The sequence below is a fragment of the Calcarisporiella thermophila genome, assembly GCF_041956535.1.
Source record: "Calcarisporiella thermophila strain CBS 279.70 unplaced genomic scaffold VTP21scaffold_2, whole genome shotgun sequence".
Lineage (NCBI taxonomy): Eukaryota > Fungi > Calcarisporiellomycota > Calcarisporiellomycetes > Calcarisporiellales > Calcarisporiellaceae > Calcarisporiella > Calcarisporiella thermophila.
In genome coordinates this window covers 836,143-854,715 of record NW_027192192.1, presented here as the reverse complement: position 1 = coordinate 854,715, position 18,573 = coordinate 836,143, and the positions used below count along the sequence as shown (strand labels likewise).

The following is an 18,573-nucleotide window of genomic DNA, read 5'->3' as shown; positions in this document are numbered from 1 at the left end:
TGGTAGGAGGCAATTGCCCTTGAGGTGGAGTATCTAGAGCCACGGAGTAGTATGGGAAATCATGCGATGCAAGACCGACATGAAATACGCACATATATATATATTTCCATATTTCCAGAGGGCATCTCCGCATTTCCTGAGGTTCGGCGGCTCGGAGAAAAAGAAAATCTTATGTTTGTCCTTTAATAGTCTATCGCCGATATCTTAACCTCGCAACGCATCTTAGCTCCGGTGTATCTCTTATGTTTTTTTCAGGCCTAAGCGGAGTTCGGGAGGCTCGGTTGTCACCGCAACCTAGTCAGCGGGCGCCCTATTGGCCAGCGTAGCACCGATGCACCAGTTCCGTTATGGGATCAGGCTCTCAAAACAGACGCAATTCCCTTCCTGCGGTGAGGCTCTTGCGTGAACACCATGGTTTGTACCTACCATGTGGGAGAGTTGCAACTCCGAACCGCGTCCTCGGGGAGTATAAACCAAATTGAGAGCGAGGTGGGCAGAGCTTCCACAAGGAAGGCTTGTGCTTAGTCATTCTTCTCCGCTCTCGTGGACTGGACACTGGGATTCTCTTTGACAGGGCGAAGAACTCCTACAACGGCCCTTCATGTCAATGAAGCACCCGGCGAAGGCCTGGTAAATAATGTGCCTTCTCAAGCGCAGGAGAGCGCCCATTCCATGCTGCACCACACTCCTGCTAATCTTAGTGACTAATTCAGCCACCGTTCGTCTCCTAACTCTAAACCCTCTTATGTCCCGAACCTCCCCCCCTTTAGCCATGCTCTCTAGTTGAGCGTTCAGGATAGACATCATTTATATATACAAGCTAGCACGTCATCTCTTGTCTATCAAGAGGATAAGGCCACAAATAGAAAAAAAAATAAAGATAGAGAGAACTTGGAGGGTCGCATCCACCGGCGACCCCTTTCCTCAGACAAGTCAAGCATCTTAATACAGAAAACAGACACGAAAGTGCTACATTAGTTGATCGGGTACTAAAAAATAAAAATACTAAAACTCTCCAAGCTCGACGTTTCGGCGCTTTCGCCTGTGGTACCACCACGGTTCAATCTCCTCGTCGTTCGTGCGATTTGTATGCATTTTGACACACTGGGCAAGTCGCTGAACCCACAGAGCACGCTCCTGATCGGAAACGGCGTAAAAGAGGAGCGTGGTGCTGGAGCGGTGCACGAGGGTGCATTCGAAGAGCGGGTAGGCTTGCAGGAAAGGGAGGGCGGTCTCGTCGCCCCCCGAAGAAGGGGTACCGAAAGTGAAGGAGGCGGGTGTAGGAGCAGGCAGCTTAGGAGGCATACTGTCCCCAGCAAGGGTCGTCACGTTCCGCACATGGGTAACTCGCGCCGGGGGTCGCACCATCTTGTATTGGTTGCTGGAGGCACTGAAACGGGTTAGGAGAAGCATGTCGTTGAATAGGAAAACGTGCACAGGCTGGGAATACTCTTCGGCGGTGTGGATGGCGATGTGCGGAAAATGGGGTTTGGCGGGGATCTCGAAGGGTATATTGAGTAGCATTAGATCCCCCTCGAGGAGGAGAGAGCGGTCACGAGGGATATTCTGCATTTCCGGGTATTTCTTGTAGAAGGTAGAGGTTAGGAGCAAGCATGGGGACCCTTTTGTAAAGGAAAAAAATGCAGCAATACCTCTGATCCTTTTATACTTTGAAAGAGCCGCACGATATTCCGATGCTCCTCCTCTTTCCGCTTCTCCTCCTGCATCCTGTGTATCATAGCCTCCATCTTGGTTAAGAGTTGGGACGTCTTTTCATAGTCTGGGTAATGTGGATCCTTATTTTCCAACAGGTTCTAGCGCAAAGCAACCGAGGACTTCGAGTCAGAAAAAAAAAAGAGAGGGGGGGGGGGTAGCCCAGAGGGGACGCAAGCTGATTACCTTTAGAAAGAGCGGATACTTGGTTAGTCGTTGCACGGGCTTGACCATGAAAGCCTGTAGGGTAAGATTCCGACATTCTGGCTTCAGCATCTGCTCCTAGGTCGTGTGGAAAGAGAGATTATCTGGAGATAAGTTCATCCGTTATCAGTAGCCGTCTGCTCCCTCTCTTACCTTCAAAAAAACACCTAACGGTTCGTTATTGGTGATACATCGTTCTATTTGCTGGATGCCAAGATCTAGGTTGCAGAGATAAGAGGTGTAGATGGCAAAATTCCAGAGATGTGGTTCGAACAACCCCACTACGCTTGACATGACTGGCCATTCTCGGTCTCGTTGATCTTCCATTTTCTAAAGAGAGACCGTCCCCCCCCCTCCAAGGTTAATTCACACTCAATACGGCCACAAACATGGACACAAACCTCCAACAGCAACTGATGCAGAATGATCATATCTCTGATGTTATTAAATAGCAAAGAGGCGTGATGGGGCACGTTGATCCCATGGTCACGGATAGGTTTGATGAAGATCTATGTATGCGGGTTCCCACCTTTTTAATGCCTGGAAATAGGCGAATGAGCTTCAAGAGACATTGGCATTACCTGAAAAAGCATCTTCAAATCCCTCACGTAGTCCTCTTCCGTTACTATAATTTCAAACGCAATCTCCTGCCACATGCACTGCCGTACATCAAGCCCCAGTCGTACTATCTCGTCCTGCGAGACAGCATCCCGCCACTTGCGTAGTTTTGGCGCAATGTCGATGCGTCGGAATTCGAGCGTCTGCAGAGTTTCACGGCGTTGACGATTTGGGCGGGAGAAGAAGGGAAATCTGAAAATCGAAGTCTTAGGGTTTACATTCGAGTGCTTTGTCTCCATGGTGGGGGATGCCACCATGTCCTCGAGGCTATCGATGGACGCTGTTGTGACGTCTGAATCCCTATGCAGTCCTCGCGAATCCATAGATGCGGGCCGACGCGTGAAAAGTTTTCGCGTACGTTTGAGTATGCCTCCACCCTTGATAACGGGTGACTTTCGCAGCAGTGCGGGAGTAGTGAGCTGCGATCTTTCGGCAGCAATGCTTTTGTGCGAATGCTTAAAGGAGAATCCGCAGTTCATTAATATAAAGACGAGGGGAGGAAGCGTAATTAAGGAACTTTCGGAGAGGATTCAAACAGTAAAAAAAAAAGTGAAATGGCTGTCCGTGCAGTTGGATTACAAAGGTGAGTGGAATTAGAAGTGCAGAGCTATGAAGACGTGTGTGGATGAATCATCGGGAAGCAGGAGTTGATTGCCTCGAGGCCTCGGAAAAGCATTTATTAGTTGAGGAGATATAATTGGGAAATGAAACGCGTAAATTTCACCGTTTTCGCGAAGGATTTCGAACTCCGAAAATTCTCCATGAGGGCAGGGAAGAGGGGAGGGGGAAGGATAAGGGGATGCATTATTGATTTTACTATAAGCACAAAGGGGAAGGAAAACAGATGGAATGTATGTCTTCAATATGGCGAGAGAAGTAAATAGAGGAAGCGCAGAGTAACAAGTTAAAAATACACATGCAGTTGCAGTACTTTACACGTGGGAGGCAGAAGGGGTCCATCTTGGAGAGGGGGTTGAATTAGAGAGATGGCCGCGCTAGATGGAGGTGAGAAAGTCGCGGGCACAGATTAAATAAGAGAAAAGTAGGGTACATGTTGGAACTCTATGGGGCACACAAGTCTTTGCGATGCTCTTGTAGAAACGTCACTATTTCATCTGGCCGCACCAAGACATCGAAGTTAAGCAGCTGGAGGAGCACGCGTTCCATCAGATTGATTTCTGAGCAGCTAAAGACATAGCCACCCAGCTTGGACATTGCGCGTGAGGTAAGGGGGAGGTGGCTCGTCTTGCCGTGGTCGAGTCGCCGCAAATCCTGCCACTCCTCACCCCATTCCCCAGCTCCATGGCCACCGTGGAGGAACTTGCACGCAATTAGGATGCATGCAGTGAAGATCTTGTGGCAGAATCCTTGGAAGGATAGGTGATCCTCGGTTAGTTCCAAATGCTCGAAACCAGTATCATGGCTAATTCAGCAGGCTTACCGTATCCACCGACCCCATTCGGCAGCAGCCGCTTTTTGATTCGAAACACGTATATCATCGCCAATATCATGATAAGCGGGCTAATGCCGCCTCGTGAATTAATTCGGTGCATGTAGAACATGAATTCCGGTAGAATGACCGGTTCCCGCTTAGAGTAGCGGCCTCGTCTCTCCTCCCGCTTCGGGGAGTAGCTCTTGATGAGCCCCCAGATATGTTCTGAAGCAAAATCTACGAGACATGGGAGAGCAGGTCAGTCAGACGACGGAGGACTCTGTGTTGAGAGCACAATGCGCAACCATCATGGCACAGTCCAAGGGGAGAACAGGCCAGCATTTTAAGGATGGGCATCACACTTACTTAGCAGAGAGTCGGGCAATTGCCGCTTGGCCAGAGAGCAAGGCTTTACGAGCGGTCGACAATCAATGTCACAACTCATTGTAGCAGCTGCAAAGGTCCGGACGGGAGGCCTCTTTTCGCGTTTTAAAAAGCCAAGGTGAGAGCGTGAAAGGGCGGCTCTCACTGGCTGGGTTTATATGCAAATCTGTTCGAGAAAGATTGGGCTCCCCAGCAATCCACGCGCGCGGATTTGCAGCCTCTCCCCTGAAAATTGCAGCCTCCTCAGGCCATCTCCGTCGCAAAATGAAAAATTAAACTCTCTTTCCCCCGGCAAATGGCGGGCCCAGGCACGCGAATGCGGAGATCATGTGCACGATTCTGTCTTCGCGGTTTGTTTTCGCCCTGGGCTGAGGTCAGCTTGGTTGCCTGACGCGCTGGGCGATCAGCATGCAACGCCGGCCAACCATCCACACCAGCAGGCCAGATGGCACAGCCGGCCCCGAAGGTTCCCGCCGGTCATCGTGACTGCCGCGGCCCACGCGCGTTGTGATGAGATAACCAGGCGGCCCGCGTGCGCTTGGTCAAGGCAAGTGATCCACAAATTAAGGTTGATTGAAAACAAAGCTCGACAAGCAAGCACCTTTAGTGCCTTTCTCGTTGGCGTGCCGTAATGGACCGCACACGACCCTCCCCGGCACACGGGCCCCGTTGGGCCAAAGAGATTGCGGCTGAGACCAATCTGCCTGCATTGTGCGATTCTCAGAGAGCTGCGGCGACCAAATCCCGGCCGAGCTGTCGGGAATCCAAACTCAGCATGTGGAGATGACACCAGGCTTTTCCGCCATTCTTTTGACGGCAGAGCACGCGCTAGGATCATCATGTAATGAGGCCAGGCTTGCCCATTCCTCTCCCCCGCTCCTGCCCCCGGAGCCGCAAGCCGAAACGCTTGCCCGGTTCTGGTCAGCGATTCCTCACAAATTCCAACCCACATTCTATATCGTGGGACCCGCGGCGAGGAAGGGTATTGTGGACGCTCGATTCCTAATGCGGAATGCGAGCTGTATGGAGAGACGCGCTAGGCACCGTGACCTGTGAGAGCCTTCCTCAATTATTCTTCCCCTCCGCCGCCTTCTTGATGTTGCTTCTTTCTGCTTTCACGCCCTCACCAGACTGACGCCATGATCCTACGATTACCCCAACTCTTTTCCCTGATCACGACGAGGCTGCGCGCTTCTAGTAAGGCAAAGGCTCTGTACGATGAGCAGCTCGTATATGACGAACGGCGCCTAGTGCGCAAAATCGATGGCAGGCTAGTTGTCTGGCTGATGGTGCTGTTTGCGGTGCACAAGTTCGACAGGTCTAGCCTGTATATCGTGAGTATTTCGATTCTCTAAGCTCCCATGCAATATCGCCTAAAAACACATTACTCATTTGCAACTAGGCAAGGACGGCGCATATCGATCAGGACTTGCGCATCGGCGAAGAGAGATTCTACTGGATTGAGCTGTTCAGTGCCATAGGATACATGATCATGAATGTATGATTTCACTATTGAAACTAGTAAGGCTGCCTTGGGACTAACTGCATTTCTATTGAAGTTCGGATTGAGCTTAATATTCAAGTGGATAGGTCCCCAAAAATGGTTTGTTCTCTCCATATTGCCAGTAGGGGTCGAAGCACTCTAACCCTTTCCTCATCCCTTTAACTTAGGTTGTCCATCATGATCTCCCTCTCGGGCATCGTTCTAGCATTAAGCGTGCTATCTAAATTTTTCATGGTATCCTTTCATTTTATATCCCATTGAATCCTTCGGAACTCCACTAATGTGAAGTATGATTTCGCCCTTGACAGAGCGTCCTGGTAACGCGCTTCTTTATCGGCGTCTTCCAGGCAGGGTAAACACATCCTTATCAGAGGGGCGGGTAGATCGGGTCATCTCACGTCCAATTCTCTTTTAGGGTCTTCCCGGCCATCATCCACTTGCTCCCATACTACTACTCTCAGAAAGAGCACGCATTTCGGCTCAGCCTTATATGGCGTAAGTAGACCTACCGGGTGGAAGTGGCAATAGGGTTCTGACGGCTCTCTAGTGGGTCTTGCAATCGTTTATGCCTTTAGTGGTTTCGTGAGTCTATCCCCCGCGAGGGGAAACGGAGTCCTCAGCGGTTGGCAGATTCTCTTGTTGTGCGCCGGAATGACCACTTGCTTTGTTGGCGTGTTGAACTTGTTAGTGATCTTACTGCTTGCTTTGACTTACAGGGGTGAATACTGAGAATAGCCTCTTTTTATTTATTTTGCTATTAGCTTTCTCGTCAGCGATTCTCCCCAAAGCGCGACATGGTTATCGCCCAAGGAGCGCGATTGGACCGAGCAGCGAGCTGCACAATCCACTTCTTGCGACCACGCCGAAGTGCGAGTGGAACTCACCAAAATAAAGGAGGTCTTTCTGGATTGTCAGGTATACTTTCTGACCATTCTCTATCTAGCCGTCTACACTTGTATCAGCAGCCAGCGAAAGTATATCCACGCCACTATTGCTGAAATGGGATATGCTGGAGCCCAAGCCCAGGCGCTAGCAATCCCAATCCTTTTGTGCTCATCGATTCTTTCTCTTGGCGTTGCCTACTATTCGGACCACAAGCGCCAGCGTGGAATCCCCATCGCTGCCTGTGGAATTCCTCCTACTCTCGGGTTTTTGGTCCTGATTTTCGTAAGGCAGCCCTCGGTCCGGTATCTAGTGTTATTTTTCGTGATGGCGGGCATGTTTTCCATATTACCATTGCTCTCTGCGTGGATCACCTCTAACTACAGCCACGATGCAACGAAGCGACTGTTGGCGGCGACCTTCGTCGCCGGAATCGGTGGGTTTTCCGAGATATTAGCTCAGCTGCTCTATCGGAATCCTGCCTCATATGGTGAGTTCTACATCTCCTCACCCCCCCCCCCTCTCCTTCCTCTATCCTTTGCTGAAGAGTAATCCATTGTTGATATCCAACTCTAGCCCAAGGCGACACCGTCAACCTCATTAGTTCGGTGATAGTGATCTATCTGGCTCTTTGTCTTCGTTTCCTTTTGCAGCGCCAGAACCGCGCAGTGGAGGCATGCGAGATAAGTAAAAAGGCCCATTATTTGCATCCGCTACCCAACGGGATAGAAATGGTGTGCGGCCAACGAAAGATGCCTTAGTTTTGCATTTCGCTTTCCCACTTCTTTCCCTCCTCGCTTCCTCCTCTAGTAGCCTCTCTAATCCTTTCCAAAGGGTTCCTTTTATTTTTTTTATGGTGTACTAATACCCAATTCGATTCACTTCACTCTGCATAGTATCATGGTTATTCTAACGACATTGTTCATTATCATTGGGATGTTTTTTTTTTCTGACTGGACAATTTGTAGTGTTTTTCTTTGATCTCACGCTTCTTTCATTTTTTTTTCTTTCTCCTTCTAACTACATAGTAAATATTGAATATATATATATGTACATCGAAAGATAAAACGAAGTGGGGGATCGTCTTTGTTCAAAGTGGGGGGAGGGGGTAGATGCAATAGGTTACAAGATTTGAGCACGGAAATGACGCTGCAACTTATTAGCCTTGCATCCAATCCGCGAATCGAAGTCGAGATGATTCCGTCGCTCACGGAACTGATCATGGGTCTTACGGATGTGTATCTCGTTGTAGGCGCGATCGGAAAGCAACCCTCGTGCGCGGGGCTGCTTTCGCTTATTGCCTCCGGATTCCGACCCGACCATACCTTCATTTTCGTAATGGGTAATCAAGTGGCCGATGGCAGCCGAATCTCTCTCCAGCTGCGTAGGCCGCAAGCTTTGTTTGTAATAACGGTGAAGCGAGCGATGCCCGATTCTATTTCCAGAGGGCAGTATGAGCTCCATTTCATCCTCGGCCAACTGAACACCTCCCGTGCTTGGAAGTTCCACGCCATCCCCATCCGTCTCCATTGCATCGGGATAGCTTGATGAGAAATCATAATAGTCTGCAATCTCCACCACATCATCCTCCGTGTCGTAGGCAATCTTCCAGTGGCCCTTATCTGCCATGTGTTTACGTACCGCCTCAAGGCTATTCATTTGTCGACCCCGACCATTGCAGTAGATGCACAGGTTGCCGACCGAAATTTTCTCTCCAAGATATTTGATCAAGCCGCTCAGATCAACGAGGTATTCAATATCGGGTATGAAGAAGCTGTGGGACACGGTCATATGTTCTATATTCCTAGGAAGAGGGATGCCGTGTTAGTACATGGGATAGTACTCGACTCATAGAATACATACTTCTCAAAAGTAGAGCTCTGATGGGTACAAAAGAGACAGTCCGTCTCCTCCAGTCTAACGGCGGCCTCGATTTTTTTATCGATAATATCCAGCATCTCCGCCTCTGTGGTTGCTTCTGTGATTGCTTGTGGTACTGGTTTCTTCTCCAATGTGCTCGCGTCCTTTGGTTGTTCTCTTGCTTCGGCTGGTTTCCGTGCTTCGGTCTCCTGTCCGTTCTTGCTTACTCTCTGTTCATATTTGATCTCGGCCTCCTTGTGTTTACGGGACTGCAAATGATTATTGTACGCATTTTCCGAAGAGTATACTTTTCCACACGCCACACACTCCGCCGAGTAGTTTGCACGATCATCTGCAGCCTTGGTTTTCGCCTGCTGTGCTAGCACTTTGTTTGCAAACTGCTCTGCTGTGACGGGGGGAAGCTCTGCTACTTTGCGCTTCAAATTGTAGCGATGCCAATCAGTACGGTAGTGCTCCTTTTGATGATCGGAGGTGTGGAAGGCGACATGGCATGCCAGACAAGTAAAAAGGGATGATCTTGTTGATTGTTGTGTAGTGGACATTACGGATTACGGATCACGAAACGGACTAAGAAGTGACTTCGTATCGTCCTCACCTTTTTGTTTAGGTCTCTATTCCGTTAGCCGTCACGCTTTGATGACAAAACCTCGCTGATGACAAAACATGAAATTGAAAAGAGCCATGGCTAAGCCTCCAGAGATGGTGGAATGGGAAATAGCGGAGATGGGGCAGGCACATGTTATCAAAAGGGAGATGGTGATACTCTAGAGCGGATTCTAATATCTCGAATTCTAGCCAGTTGTACCCAGTCATTCCGTAATAAGCACGCCTTTATAAGCCAATAGGCGGGGTGCATGTTATACGAAAAGCTTGGGAAAAGCAATTCTTTACTTGAGGGAAGAGTAATAGTGATAGTATGGAAACGGTGCCATTCTGAATTGATGCATATCATTACACGCTCTTGATCGAACTTGTTATTGTTCTTCAACCTAAGTTTTTTCCTGGAGCACTATTCTGGTTTTATTTTTATTTTCTTTTGTTGGGGGTAAATCACCTTATATTTTGCGCGTGCTCGAGAAAAAGCTTTTTTACCTCTTGTCGGGGGTTGATTTGTGCCCCTATTTAAGGCTACTCTCTCACCGAGTTCTTTCTCACCATACTCTTCTTTTCTCATCTTGCAATAGTCTCTTCATTTTCTTACCCCTTTACTCCTAGTTTTTTTTTTAATTTTTCCCTTTTTCCTTCTCACTAAAATTACATTATTCAAAATGGTTGTTGCTACAAACCTCGGTTTTCCTCGTGTTGGTGCTAACCGTGAGTTGAAGAAGTTGGTGGAAAGTTTCTGGTCCAGCAAGATTACAGAAACCGACCTCCTCGCTGGTGCGAAGAAACTTCGTGAGGCTCACTGGCGCCTCCAGCAGGATAACGGTATCGAGCACATCCCAAGCAATGACTTCTCATTCTACGATCATGTGTTGGATACTGCCTACGTATTCGGTGTCGTCCCTCAGCGCTACCAGCATCTTCCTCATGGCTTGACCCAGTACTTCGCTATGGGCCGTGGTCTTCAGAAGCCTGCTACCGAGACCACTCCCAAGGTCGATGTGCCCGCCTGTGAGATGAAGAAGTGGTTCGACACCAATTATCATTTCATCGTCCCCGAATTTACTCCTGACCAGCAGTTCCATCTCGCAACGACCAAGCCCGTCGATGAGTTCTTGGAAGCCAAGGAACTTGGTATCCGCACTCGCCCTGTTTTGCTTGGCCCCATTTCCTTTTTGCTTCTCGGGAAGGCTGCTAAGGGGGTTGAGAAGTTTGACACCCTTTCTCTCCTTCCACGCCTTCTCCCTGCATATGAAGAGCTCCTTACCAAGCTTGCTTCTGCCGGTGCTGAGTGGGTACAGATTGATGAACCAGTCCTTATTAAGGATCTGCCTGTAGACCTCACCGCCTTCGAGACGGTGTACAGTCGCCTGAAGACTACCACGCCTCAGCTTAAACTCCTTCTCACCACTTACTTCGGCACCATCGCCCCCAATCTTGCACTTATTCGAAACGCTCCTGTAGATGGTATTCACATTGATCTTGTTCGCAACCCGGAACAACTTGACGCCGTTCTCGCTGAGCTCAAGCCTACCCAGGTCGTGTCTCTCGGTCTCGTCGACGGTCGCAATATTTGGAAAACTAATCTCGCCCAAGCGCTTGCTACTGCACGTCGCGTTGTCGAAGCGGTTGGTTCGGAGCGTGTGTTCATCGCACCCTCCTCTAGCATGCTTCACAGCCCTGTGTCGACAAAATATGAGGTGAATGTGAAGAAGAACAATCCCGAGGTATTCGATTGGCTTGCCTTTGCTGCAGAGAAGACGGTGGAGATCAAAGTGCTCACTAAGGCGTTGAATGCCGGCGACACTGCAGTAAAGGATGAGCTAGCGGATAACGCTCGCTCCATTGAAGCCCGCAAGAACTCTTCTCACACTACCAACGCCGCTGTTCGGGAACGTGTCAATGCAGTGACCGATGACATGTACCGACGCAAATCTGCATTCCAGCACCGTCGCGAACGCCAGGTTGCCAAGCTTAACCTTCCTCTTTTCCCCACGACCACCATCGGCTCTTTCCCTCAGACTAAAGAGATCCGCGTCACTCGATCCAAGTTCACCAAGGGTGAGATCACAGCCGAGGAGTACGAGGCGTTCATCAAAACCCAGATTCAGTATGCTGTCAAGTTCCAAGAGGAAGTTGGCCTCGACGTGCTTGTCCACGGTGAATCTGAGCGTGATGACATGGTGGCTCATTTCGGAAAACTCTTGCAAGGGTATCTGTTCACCGACAATGGATGGGTTGTGTCCTACGGTTCGCGGTGCGTGAAGCCCCCCGTGATCTTCGGGGATGTTCATCGGCCATTCGCTATGACCGTGAAGGAGACCGTGTATGCCCAGACTCTGACCCAAAAGCCTATGAAAGGCATGCTAACTGGCCCTGGTACGTTGGGTGATTCATTCTATTGTTTGTTTGCCATGCTGATTTCCTTTGCATCCTAGTTACCATGCTCAACTGGTCTTTCGTCCGTGATGATATCCCTCGTAAGGACGTCTGCCAGCAGATTGCACTCGCCATCCGCGATGAAGTGCAGGATCTGGAGAAAGCTGGCATTCCGTGCATCCAGGTGGATGAGCCTGCCATTCGCGAGGGCTTGCCTCTTCGTCGAAAGGATTGGGGCTACTACCTGGACTGGAGTGTCCGAAGCTTCCTCTTGTCGACGACAGGTGTTGAGGATAGCACCCAGATTCATACTCACATGTGTTACTCAGATTTCAACGACATCTTCGAGGCTATTCAAGCCATGGATGGTATGTGGCCTTCTTACTCCAGAGGGAGGAGGGGGGGAGGGGGACGAGAGAGTGGTTGAAGAAGGAAAAGATGAGCTAATATATTTTCTTATCCTTCCTAGCCGATGTGATTACGATCGAGAACTCCAAGAGCGACATGAAGCTGTTGAGCGCGTTCGAGAAATACCAGTATACCAATGAAATTGGCCCCGGAGTGTACGATATTCACTCGCCTCGTGTGCCCTCCGTCGAAGAAATGCGCGACCGTGTTGCTGAAATGCTGAAGTATATTCCTAAGCACCTGCTTTGGATCAACCCTGATTGTGGCCTCAAGACCCGTACCTGGTCCGAGGTTCAGGCACAACTCAGCAATATGTGCGAGGTTGCGCGTCACTTCCGTGCTCAACGGGAGTAGACGTCTCCCTCCTTTTTTTTGTATATAGGTGTACGTACATGATGTGTAAATGGAGTAGTCTTTTCAACAAAAGGCTCCTCGGTGTAATGGTAAGAGCAAAATTCAACATTTTCTCTAGGTAAGAGATTCAACACTCTAACATTGGTGATTTCAACAATTGCAAAATGATGATGCTGGATGGTCTTTTCAACAAAAGATTATCTAACTGTGGCTTTTTAACAAAGCTGCCTATATAATCTTTTTTTTTTTTCTTTAAATTGGTTGAAGTTCATTCTTATTGATAGCAGTGAAAAAAAGTCTTAGAATCTCATAATCCTATTGATATATACTATACATATGCAACCTTCAATAAAGCACTGAAATTTCGCTGGGTTTAATTTCTTGTGTCGTAATTCTTAGATAATGATGCCAAATACTCTGCAAATGCTGCAGCACGAGAGAAAAATTTCACATTTTGCTCGGTATTTCGTGGTAATTGGGAAAGACTTTAATAGTCTTGAACCTTGAATAGCACCGTCAATATTCACTACGTGCTGCTGTTTTTCTTTCTCCACTCTCATCGCCTCCCACCTAATCAACTCCGCTGTTCTACATCGTATGCACTACTGTCTTGATTAATCTCTTCCTTTCACGGTGGCCATTCATTTTCCATCCTCTCAGAAAATTGTTACTCTTGCAAAACGCCAACTCATACAACGCATTCTTTGGAACACATCACAATCTGAGAAACTGGACGAGACATAATATATGCGAAAAGGTCTCCTTTTGGCCTACCTCTTGTCCATTTTGTTATCATGTCACTTTTGAAATGGATAGTCGGAACAAAGACAACTGTGAGTAGATCTTGCTTATTATCGAATTTAGATTCTGGCATGCAGATGTACATAAATTTCGTTTGCTCTAGAACTCGCAATCCAACCGATCCCTCTCCAACGATATTTTACTCTCTACCACAGAGCATTACACCGGACTCGAAAATGTAGCCCTTTGACAGATTACTCGTTGCGATTCAAAAGCTGATCTCTTTTTTTTTATAGTTTGGTAATACCTGCTTCTGCAATTCTATTCTCCAGGCCCTCTTCTCGTGCAAACCCTTCCGCGAGTGTGTGCAAAGTTACCCCAATGTTGTTTTTCCCCTGCAGACCCAAGGTGGCCCCGTCGCACCCAGTTCGCCTAGCGCCACTTCAAGAAAAGAATTTATCACCGATAGATTCAGCAAAATGTCGCTGGATGAAACTATTCAATCTCCCCCATCCCTCATGGGAGCTCTGTCGATAGTCGCCAATATGTCGAACAATACGACCAGAATGGGGACATACCCTATGTTCTCTTCGAATAAGATTCCACCGGGGACCGATGGGGGGGAGTTCGAGGTGCCAGGGATGGACGACACCATTTTCTTGGCACTGAAGCAACTATTCTGGAAAATAGGGACACAGCGACGAAACCATACCGTAATTGCACCCACCGCACTTATCGCAAAGCTCAAACGAGAAAATGGTTATTATTCTCTCTTCCGTGCTTTCTGTATACTCATACTCACGCGGCAATATCAAACAGGTTTATTCCGAGGTAGCGACCACCAAGATGCGCACGAGTTTCTTATGTATTTGCTAAACGCGCTGGCTGAAGATATACTTCGGTACCAGAAGAGGATGGCCTTGGAGAGCGATGATCATACTGCCAGCAACTCGTCGGATGAGCGGGCGAGTTTGTCAAGCAGCAATGGGACTATAAAATCGCACCACTTTTCACATTCGAATAGCGGCGCGGGGTCCACTTGGATTCACCAGCTCTTCGAGGGAATACTGACCAACGAAACTAGATGCTTGACTTGTGAGACGGTAAGTTTTTTTTTGGTCTGGAGAAAAGTGGGCTTTGAAATTCTAGGTGTCAACAATTTGGCTAGGTGACGTGTCGGGATGAGGCCTTTCTTGACCTCTCGATTGACATTGAAGAGAATACGTCGGTGACTTCCTGCCTGCGTCAGTTCTCAGCGAGCGAGATGCTGTGCCAAAGAAATAAGTTCTTTTGCGATTGTTGCTGCGGGCTTCAGGAGGCTGAGAAAAGGTAGCTATCTTGATCGGGACCCCTCTGTTAAATGATAGATAACCCAGCTAATACTGAATAGAATGAAAATAAAAAAACTGCCCTATGTCCTTGCACTGCATCTGAAACGTTTCAAATACCAGGAACGTCTGCAGCGGTATGCTAAGCTCTCCTATCGTGTGACGTTTCCCTTTGAGTTACGATTATTTAATACTGTAAGCTCTTTAAGCAATTTTTTCAATTTTGGAAATATTTACTGAATGGGAACGCTTGGTTTTTTCTTTCCGGATCAGTCTGACAATGCTGAGGATTCGGATCGTATGTACGAGCTATTTGCCATCGTGGTCCATATTGGAAGGTTCGTGTTGATGAAGTGCGGTGCCCTATTTATTAAATCTCACTGCCTCTCTACATCGTACAGTGGCTTGCAGTATGGTCATTATATTGCGATCACTAAAACGAATGACAAGTGGGTGCTGTTTGACGACGACCTGGTAGAGGTAGGTGTAGAGCTCCTCGTCTCTTATCCACCTTGTCCCCCAACTCTTCCCCCTATCTAGGAAATCGATGAATCCGAAATCTCGAAATACTTTGGTGACGCCCCAATGGCGGGATCCGGCTATGTGCTCTTCTACCAGGCCGTGGTGGACCACGATGTTATCCATACTGCGTCGTCTTCAGAGCTCACCACCCCACCGATAATATCGCAGGATGGGGAGAGTCTATTCTCGCCTTCTGATTCTGTTGATCTGAACGGCTATATCGAGGATCGCCATAAACAGATGCAAGCCTCCTTTGTTTTGGCTATGGAGAATGACCCAGCGAGGCGTAGGATGGAAAAAGAGGGACGATTGGGAAATGGAAAGAGCTGAGCTACTCTGGATATTATTAGTTGGAGGAGAGGAAAATTATAAGGAGGATGGAGGAATGGGCAATGCATTAATGGACATGACGGTACTAGATCTTATTTGTGGTAAACATATTCCCTCTCTTTTTTTCTGCAATGTTTAAGTAATACGTGTATTTTCTATTTTTTTTTTTTTGTATAATATTTCTATTTTATTTTTCTCTATTTTGGTGATTTCATCATCTACCTTTTTCTTTATTTTTGCCTATTTATATTGCCCTTGGTGCCCCTTTTTCATAAAAATTATAATAGATTTTGTTATAGCGTACAGCTAGGTTTGATGACGGCTGTTGAAAATGAGAGTCTGAGCGGAATTGGAAAAATTATATATAAAGTTAACTCTTATGAATACTGGATATTGATTTCAACGCTTGAAATTTTGCCACTATGGCAGAGGATTCCAGGAGACGCGATGGCGCTAAAGGGAACAAGGAAGTGGAAACGGTAGATGAGCTCGATCCTTACGGTGCTATCCAATTTGGGGAGTTTGGGAAGTACATGCATGCGAAGCGACTAAAGTTAAATGATCAAGAATATGAAATGTAATGCTCAATGGGGTGCTAGGAAAATGTCCAAGAAATTTATCCTCTTCTTCTACGCCATAGCTACAAAAATGCGGGCCGCAAATTCCCCCCAATCTTCCAAGGACTCACGATCCATGTCAACGGATACACAAAGCCGAATCACAACGAGATTAGGAGATTGGTATGCGAACACGGAGGCAGCTTCCAGCACTATTGTAATTTAAATAGTTATTACACTAGAATTCCAATGCCATAACCACAGTTTTTCCTTTTTCATTTTACACCAGTGGAGCCATCCAAAGTGACGCATATCGTGTGCAGTAATCTGACCCCAAGCAAACAGCATCAATTTCGGTGCGCCCTTTTTTCCATCTCCTTTCTACCCTTCTTCTCTATTTTTTTAATTAAACTATTTGCTAAATATTTTTTTAACAACAGGAACTACCGCGTTGTGCTCCCGGAATGGATAACTGAGTCGGTAAAGCATGGGAGACTCTTATCTTGGACGCGCTTCCGCCTTCTTCAACCCAAATCTGATCAACGCCTCATCTTTGCTTATGCATCGAGCCCTAGTGCGTCAGCGTCAAGTTCTCGGTCGAACAACGCTGGAGAATCTTCTGCATTACGAAAAGGAGGGATTCAGAAGAGTGAAGAGGAGGTAAAGACGCCAGAGGAGGAAGAGAGAGTGGAGGTGCCTGAAACCCCCCCGCGGCCGGAGCCCCGGACCCAGGAGAGGATACAAGAGGATCTTTCGCAAACTTCGATTGGGGCTGAAGTAACCGTAGGCAAATAAGTTACTTGCATGACTGAATAGAAATATTTAACATGATATTTCGTTTAGTGGGGAATTCGCTTCGAGACCAACGAACAAGTGGAGGTAGGTTTCCAATTCCCTTGTATTTATCCTTGCATCTGCTGACGTATGATTGATAATATAGAGATTCCTTCACGGGCTGGCCGGTGAAGTAAGTGGTCATCTGAGAGAAGTTGGGCGGCGGGGAAGACAGCTTTCTTTAAAAGTGAGTAGAAATAGAAGTGAAATCCTAACATTCTCTCATTATCTGAGGTACTTTTTATGTTCGCGCTAGGTAATTACTCGCAAGGATGATGATTCCCACTGCAAAACCATAACTTGGTCCGAAGCTTCTAACGATACCCCCAAAATATCGGCCGAGAGCTACATAATGTTTCGACAGCTCAATATTCCACCAGCTGAAATATTAGGTAATTACGGTTATAATTATAATTGAGACCTTATATGGGAGAATTTATTTTCCACATAAACTCGCTCATACATGGCTCTACCGTCTTATCAAGGACTTTCAATTGAAATCTCAGAGCTAGAATCCAGGGGTTTACCCCCAATATCGAATAGAGTTGAGCCGGTCAATGAGCCATCGACACAAACTGATCTCCCGCCTTGGTCTCAGCTGGATCCAGAAGCGCTCTTGGCCATGCCTGAGCAAATGCGAAACCAGATGCTAAGGGCCTACAGCTGCAATAGCACCGAAAAGCGGCGGTCGGATGGCAAAGAACCCATGCGTGCTTCGAAGCGGCTTCCTCCGAATGAGAGGGCGAGTTTACTCCCCACTGCGTCACAGGTATTCTACCCCTTTTTATTTATTATTCACTGCATCCAAGCATCTTTTCCACTTATGCCCTCTTCTATCAGATTGATCCCGATGTATTAGAGGAGCTTCCGAGCCATGTTAGAAATGAAATTCTCGAATTTCTTCAGGAGCCACTTCCGCAGCCCATGGCCCGCACCTCCTCCACCGACACCGTAGAGCCTCCTCCGAGAAGAGGTAGGGGCCGACCCAAAAAAAGCCCTCGCAAAAAGAAGAAGTTTATGGACAAGCCGATCCGGCAGCCAAATGTTTCCGCCATCACGCTTACGCAGCATTGGCGCGAAGGCGACTTTCCTGCTGGGAGTAGCACGCGGCGAGAAATGCCACCTGAAATAGACCCTGAATTTTTGGATGCATTGCCACCAGGTGTCTTTCTTTTGCTCTCAATAAGGAGGAGTCACGCATTCTAATCATCTATTTCGTGTGGACTAGAATTGAAAAGTGAAGTTTTGCAAGAGTATTCCCACAAGAAAGCGGAGGCCCCACTCTTAGAGCCTCGAAAAAGAGAGGCCAGAAACTCCATAGACGCCCCTATACAGGTATCATTAATTAACCCACTGCTCGTGCTCTCACGTGCAAAGTTATTAACTTTCTTCTGAAAAGCCGCCAAGAATTTCTAGCGAGCTCCCCGGGGCTAGAAGAGAAAAGCCCTCGCTTCTCGGCAAAACCGAGCTCTCTGACTTACGGGGGATTCTCCGAGAGTGGATACGCACACACAACGAAGTGGGTCCACAGCCGGAAGACGTTAAACTGTTCGAGCAGTATCTGATCGCATTGGTGGAAGATAGAGATTTGGAAAAGGCCCACCTACTACTTTCAACTTTTGAACTATATCTTTTTTTTTTCTGAATAATGACTCGTCTTATTTCTATTTGTTTGCCAAACTATTGGATCCTTAACCGCCCTCTTTTCATTCACATTAGCGTCCAAACACAGCCCAGAATGGAGCGAGGCTGCCCGCGAGGTAAGAGCCAAAGTAAATATCCGCATTTCGAAGGAGTATGGCGGCCCATTAATGGCTCTCTGACATGTTCTGAACGCAGACCGTGTATTCCATGGTGTTTTCGTTGTAAATAAACTGTAATTAATTGATATAGTATATG

General features: G+C 47.7%; 8 protein-coding genes across 8 annotated transcripts; 5 read left to right on the top strand and 3 right to left on the bottom strand.

Moving 5' to 3' along the window:
- Positions 1-1,005: 1,005 nt before the first annotated feature.
- Positions 1,006-3,014, bottom strand: VTP21DRAFT_4449 (uncharacterized protein; the record flags this gene model as incomplete). The annotated part of the gene is made up of 6 exons (XM_069394861.1): positions 1,006-1,584; positions 1,653-1,814; positions 1,900-1,995; positions 2,071-2,247; positions 2,319-2,426; positions 2,499-3,014. 6 exons carry the CDS (start codon positions 3,012-3,014, stop codon positions 1,006-1,008), a joined length of 1,638 nt encoding a protein of 545 aa, XP_069256057.1.
- Positions 3,015-3,597: 583 nt separating this feature from the next.
- Positions 3,598-4,412, bottom strand: VTP21DRAFT_4448 (uncharacterized protein; the record flags this gene model as incomplete). Its single annotated transcript, XM_069394860.1, has 3 exons — positions 3,598-3,902; positions 3,977-4,204; positions 4,334-4,412. 3 exons carry the CDS (start codon positions 4,410-4,412, stop codon positions 3,598-3,600), a joined length of 612 nt encoding a protein of 203 aa, XP_069256056.1.
- A 97-nt stretch (positions 4,413-4,509) lies between these two features.
- VTP21DRAFT_4447 (uncharacterized protein) lies at positions 4,510-5,407 on the top strand (the record flags this gene model as incomplete). Its single annotated transcript, XM_069394859.1, has 2 exons — positions 4,510-4,957; positions 5,076-5,407. 2 exons carry the CDS (start codon positions 4,510-4,512, stop codon positions 5,405-5,407), a joined length of 780 nt encoding a protein of 259 aa, XP_069256055.1.
- Positions 5,408-5,490: 83 nt separating this feature from the next.
- Positions 5,491-7,498, top strand: VTP21DRAFT_4446 (uncharacterized protein; the record flags this gene model as incomplete). The annotated part of the gene is made up of 9 exons (XM_069394858.1): positions 5,491-5,685; positions 5,754-5,849; positions 5,911-5,954; positions 6,023-6,089; positions 6,164-6,207; positions 6,271-6,350; positions 6,403-6,538; positions 6,617-7,227; positions 7,314-7,498. 9 exons carry the CDS (start codon positions 5,491-5,493, stop codon positions 7,496-7,498), a joined length of 1,458 nt encoding a protein of 485 aa, XP_069256054.1.
- Positions 7,499-7,859: 361 nt separating this feature from the next.
- Positions 7,860-9,160, bottom strand: VTP21DRAFT_4445 (uncharacterized protein; the record flags this gene model as incomplete). The annotated part of the gene is made up of 2 exons (XM_069394857.1): positions 7,860-8,541; positions 8,601-9,160. The coding sequence occupies 2 exons, from the start codon at positions 9,158-9,160 to the stop codon at positions 7,860-7,862; spliced, it is 1,242 nt and encodes a 413-aa protein (XP_069256053.1).
- Positions 9,161-9,886: 726 nt separating this feature from the next.
- Positions 9,887-12,362, top strand: VTP21DRAFT_4444 (uncharacterized protein; the record flags this gene model as incomplete). Its single annotated transcript, XM_069394856.1, has 3 exons — positions 9,887-11,600; positions 11,660-11,968; positions 12,070-12,362. The coding sequence occupies 3 exons, from the start codon at positions 9,887-9,889 to the stop codon at positions 12,360-12,362; spliced, it is 2,316 nt and encodes a 771-aa protein (XP_069256052.1).
- Positions 12,363-13,156: 794 nt separating this feature from the next.
- On the top strand, positions 13,157-15,283 carry VTP21DRAFT_4443 (uncharacterized protein; the record flags this gene model as incomplete). Its single annotated transcript, XM_069394855.1, has 9 exons — positions 13,157-13,195; positions 13,267-13,341; positions 13,400-13,862; positions 13,923-14,206; positions 14,272-14,432; positions 14,494-14,626; positions 14,705-14,769; positions 14,833-14,911; positions 14,972-15,283. 9 exons carry the CDS (start codon positions 13,157-13,159, stop codon positions 15,281-15,283), a joined length of 1,611 nt encoding a protein of 536 aa, XP_069256051.1.
- A 422-nt stretch (positions 15,284-15,705) lies between these two features.
- On the top strand, positions 15,706-18,543 carry VTP21DRAFT_4442 (uncharacterized protein; the record flags this gene model as incomplete). The annotated part of the gene is made up of 11 exons (XM_069394854.1): positions 15,706-15,836; positions 15,924-16,057; positions 16,130-16,196; positions 16,281-16,623; positions 16,684-16,719; positions 16,781-16,861; positions 16,931-17,066; positions 17,160-17,443; positions 17,515-17,836; positions 18,394-18,446; positions 18,514-18,543. 11 exons carry the CDS (start codon positions 15,706-15,708, stop codon positions 18,541-18,543), a joined length of 1,617 nt encoding a protein of 538 aa, XP_069256050.1.
- Positions 18,544-18,573: the final 30 nt, after the last annotated feature.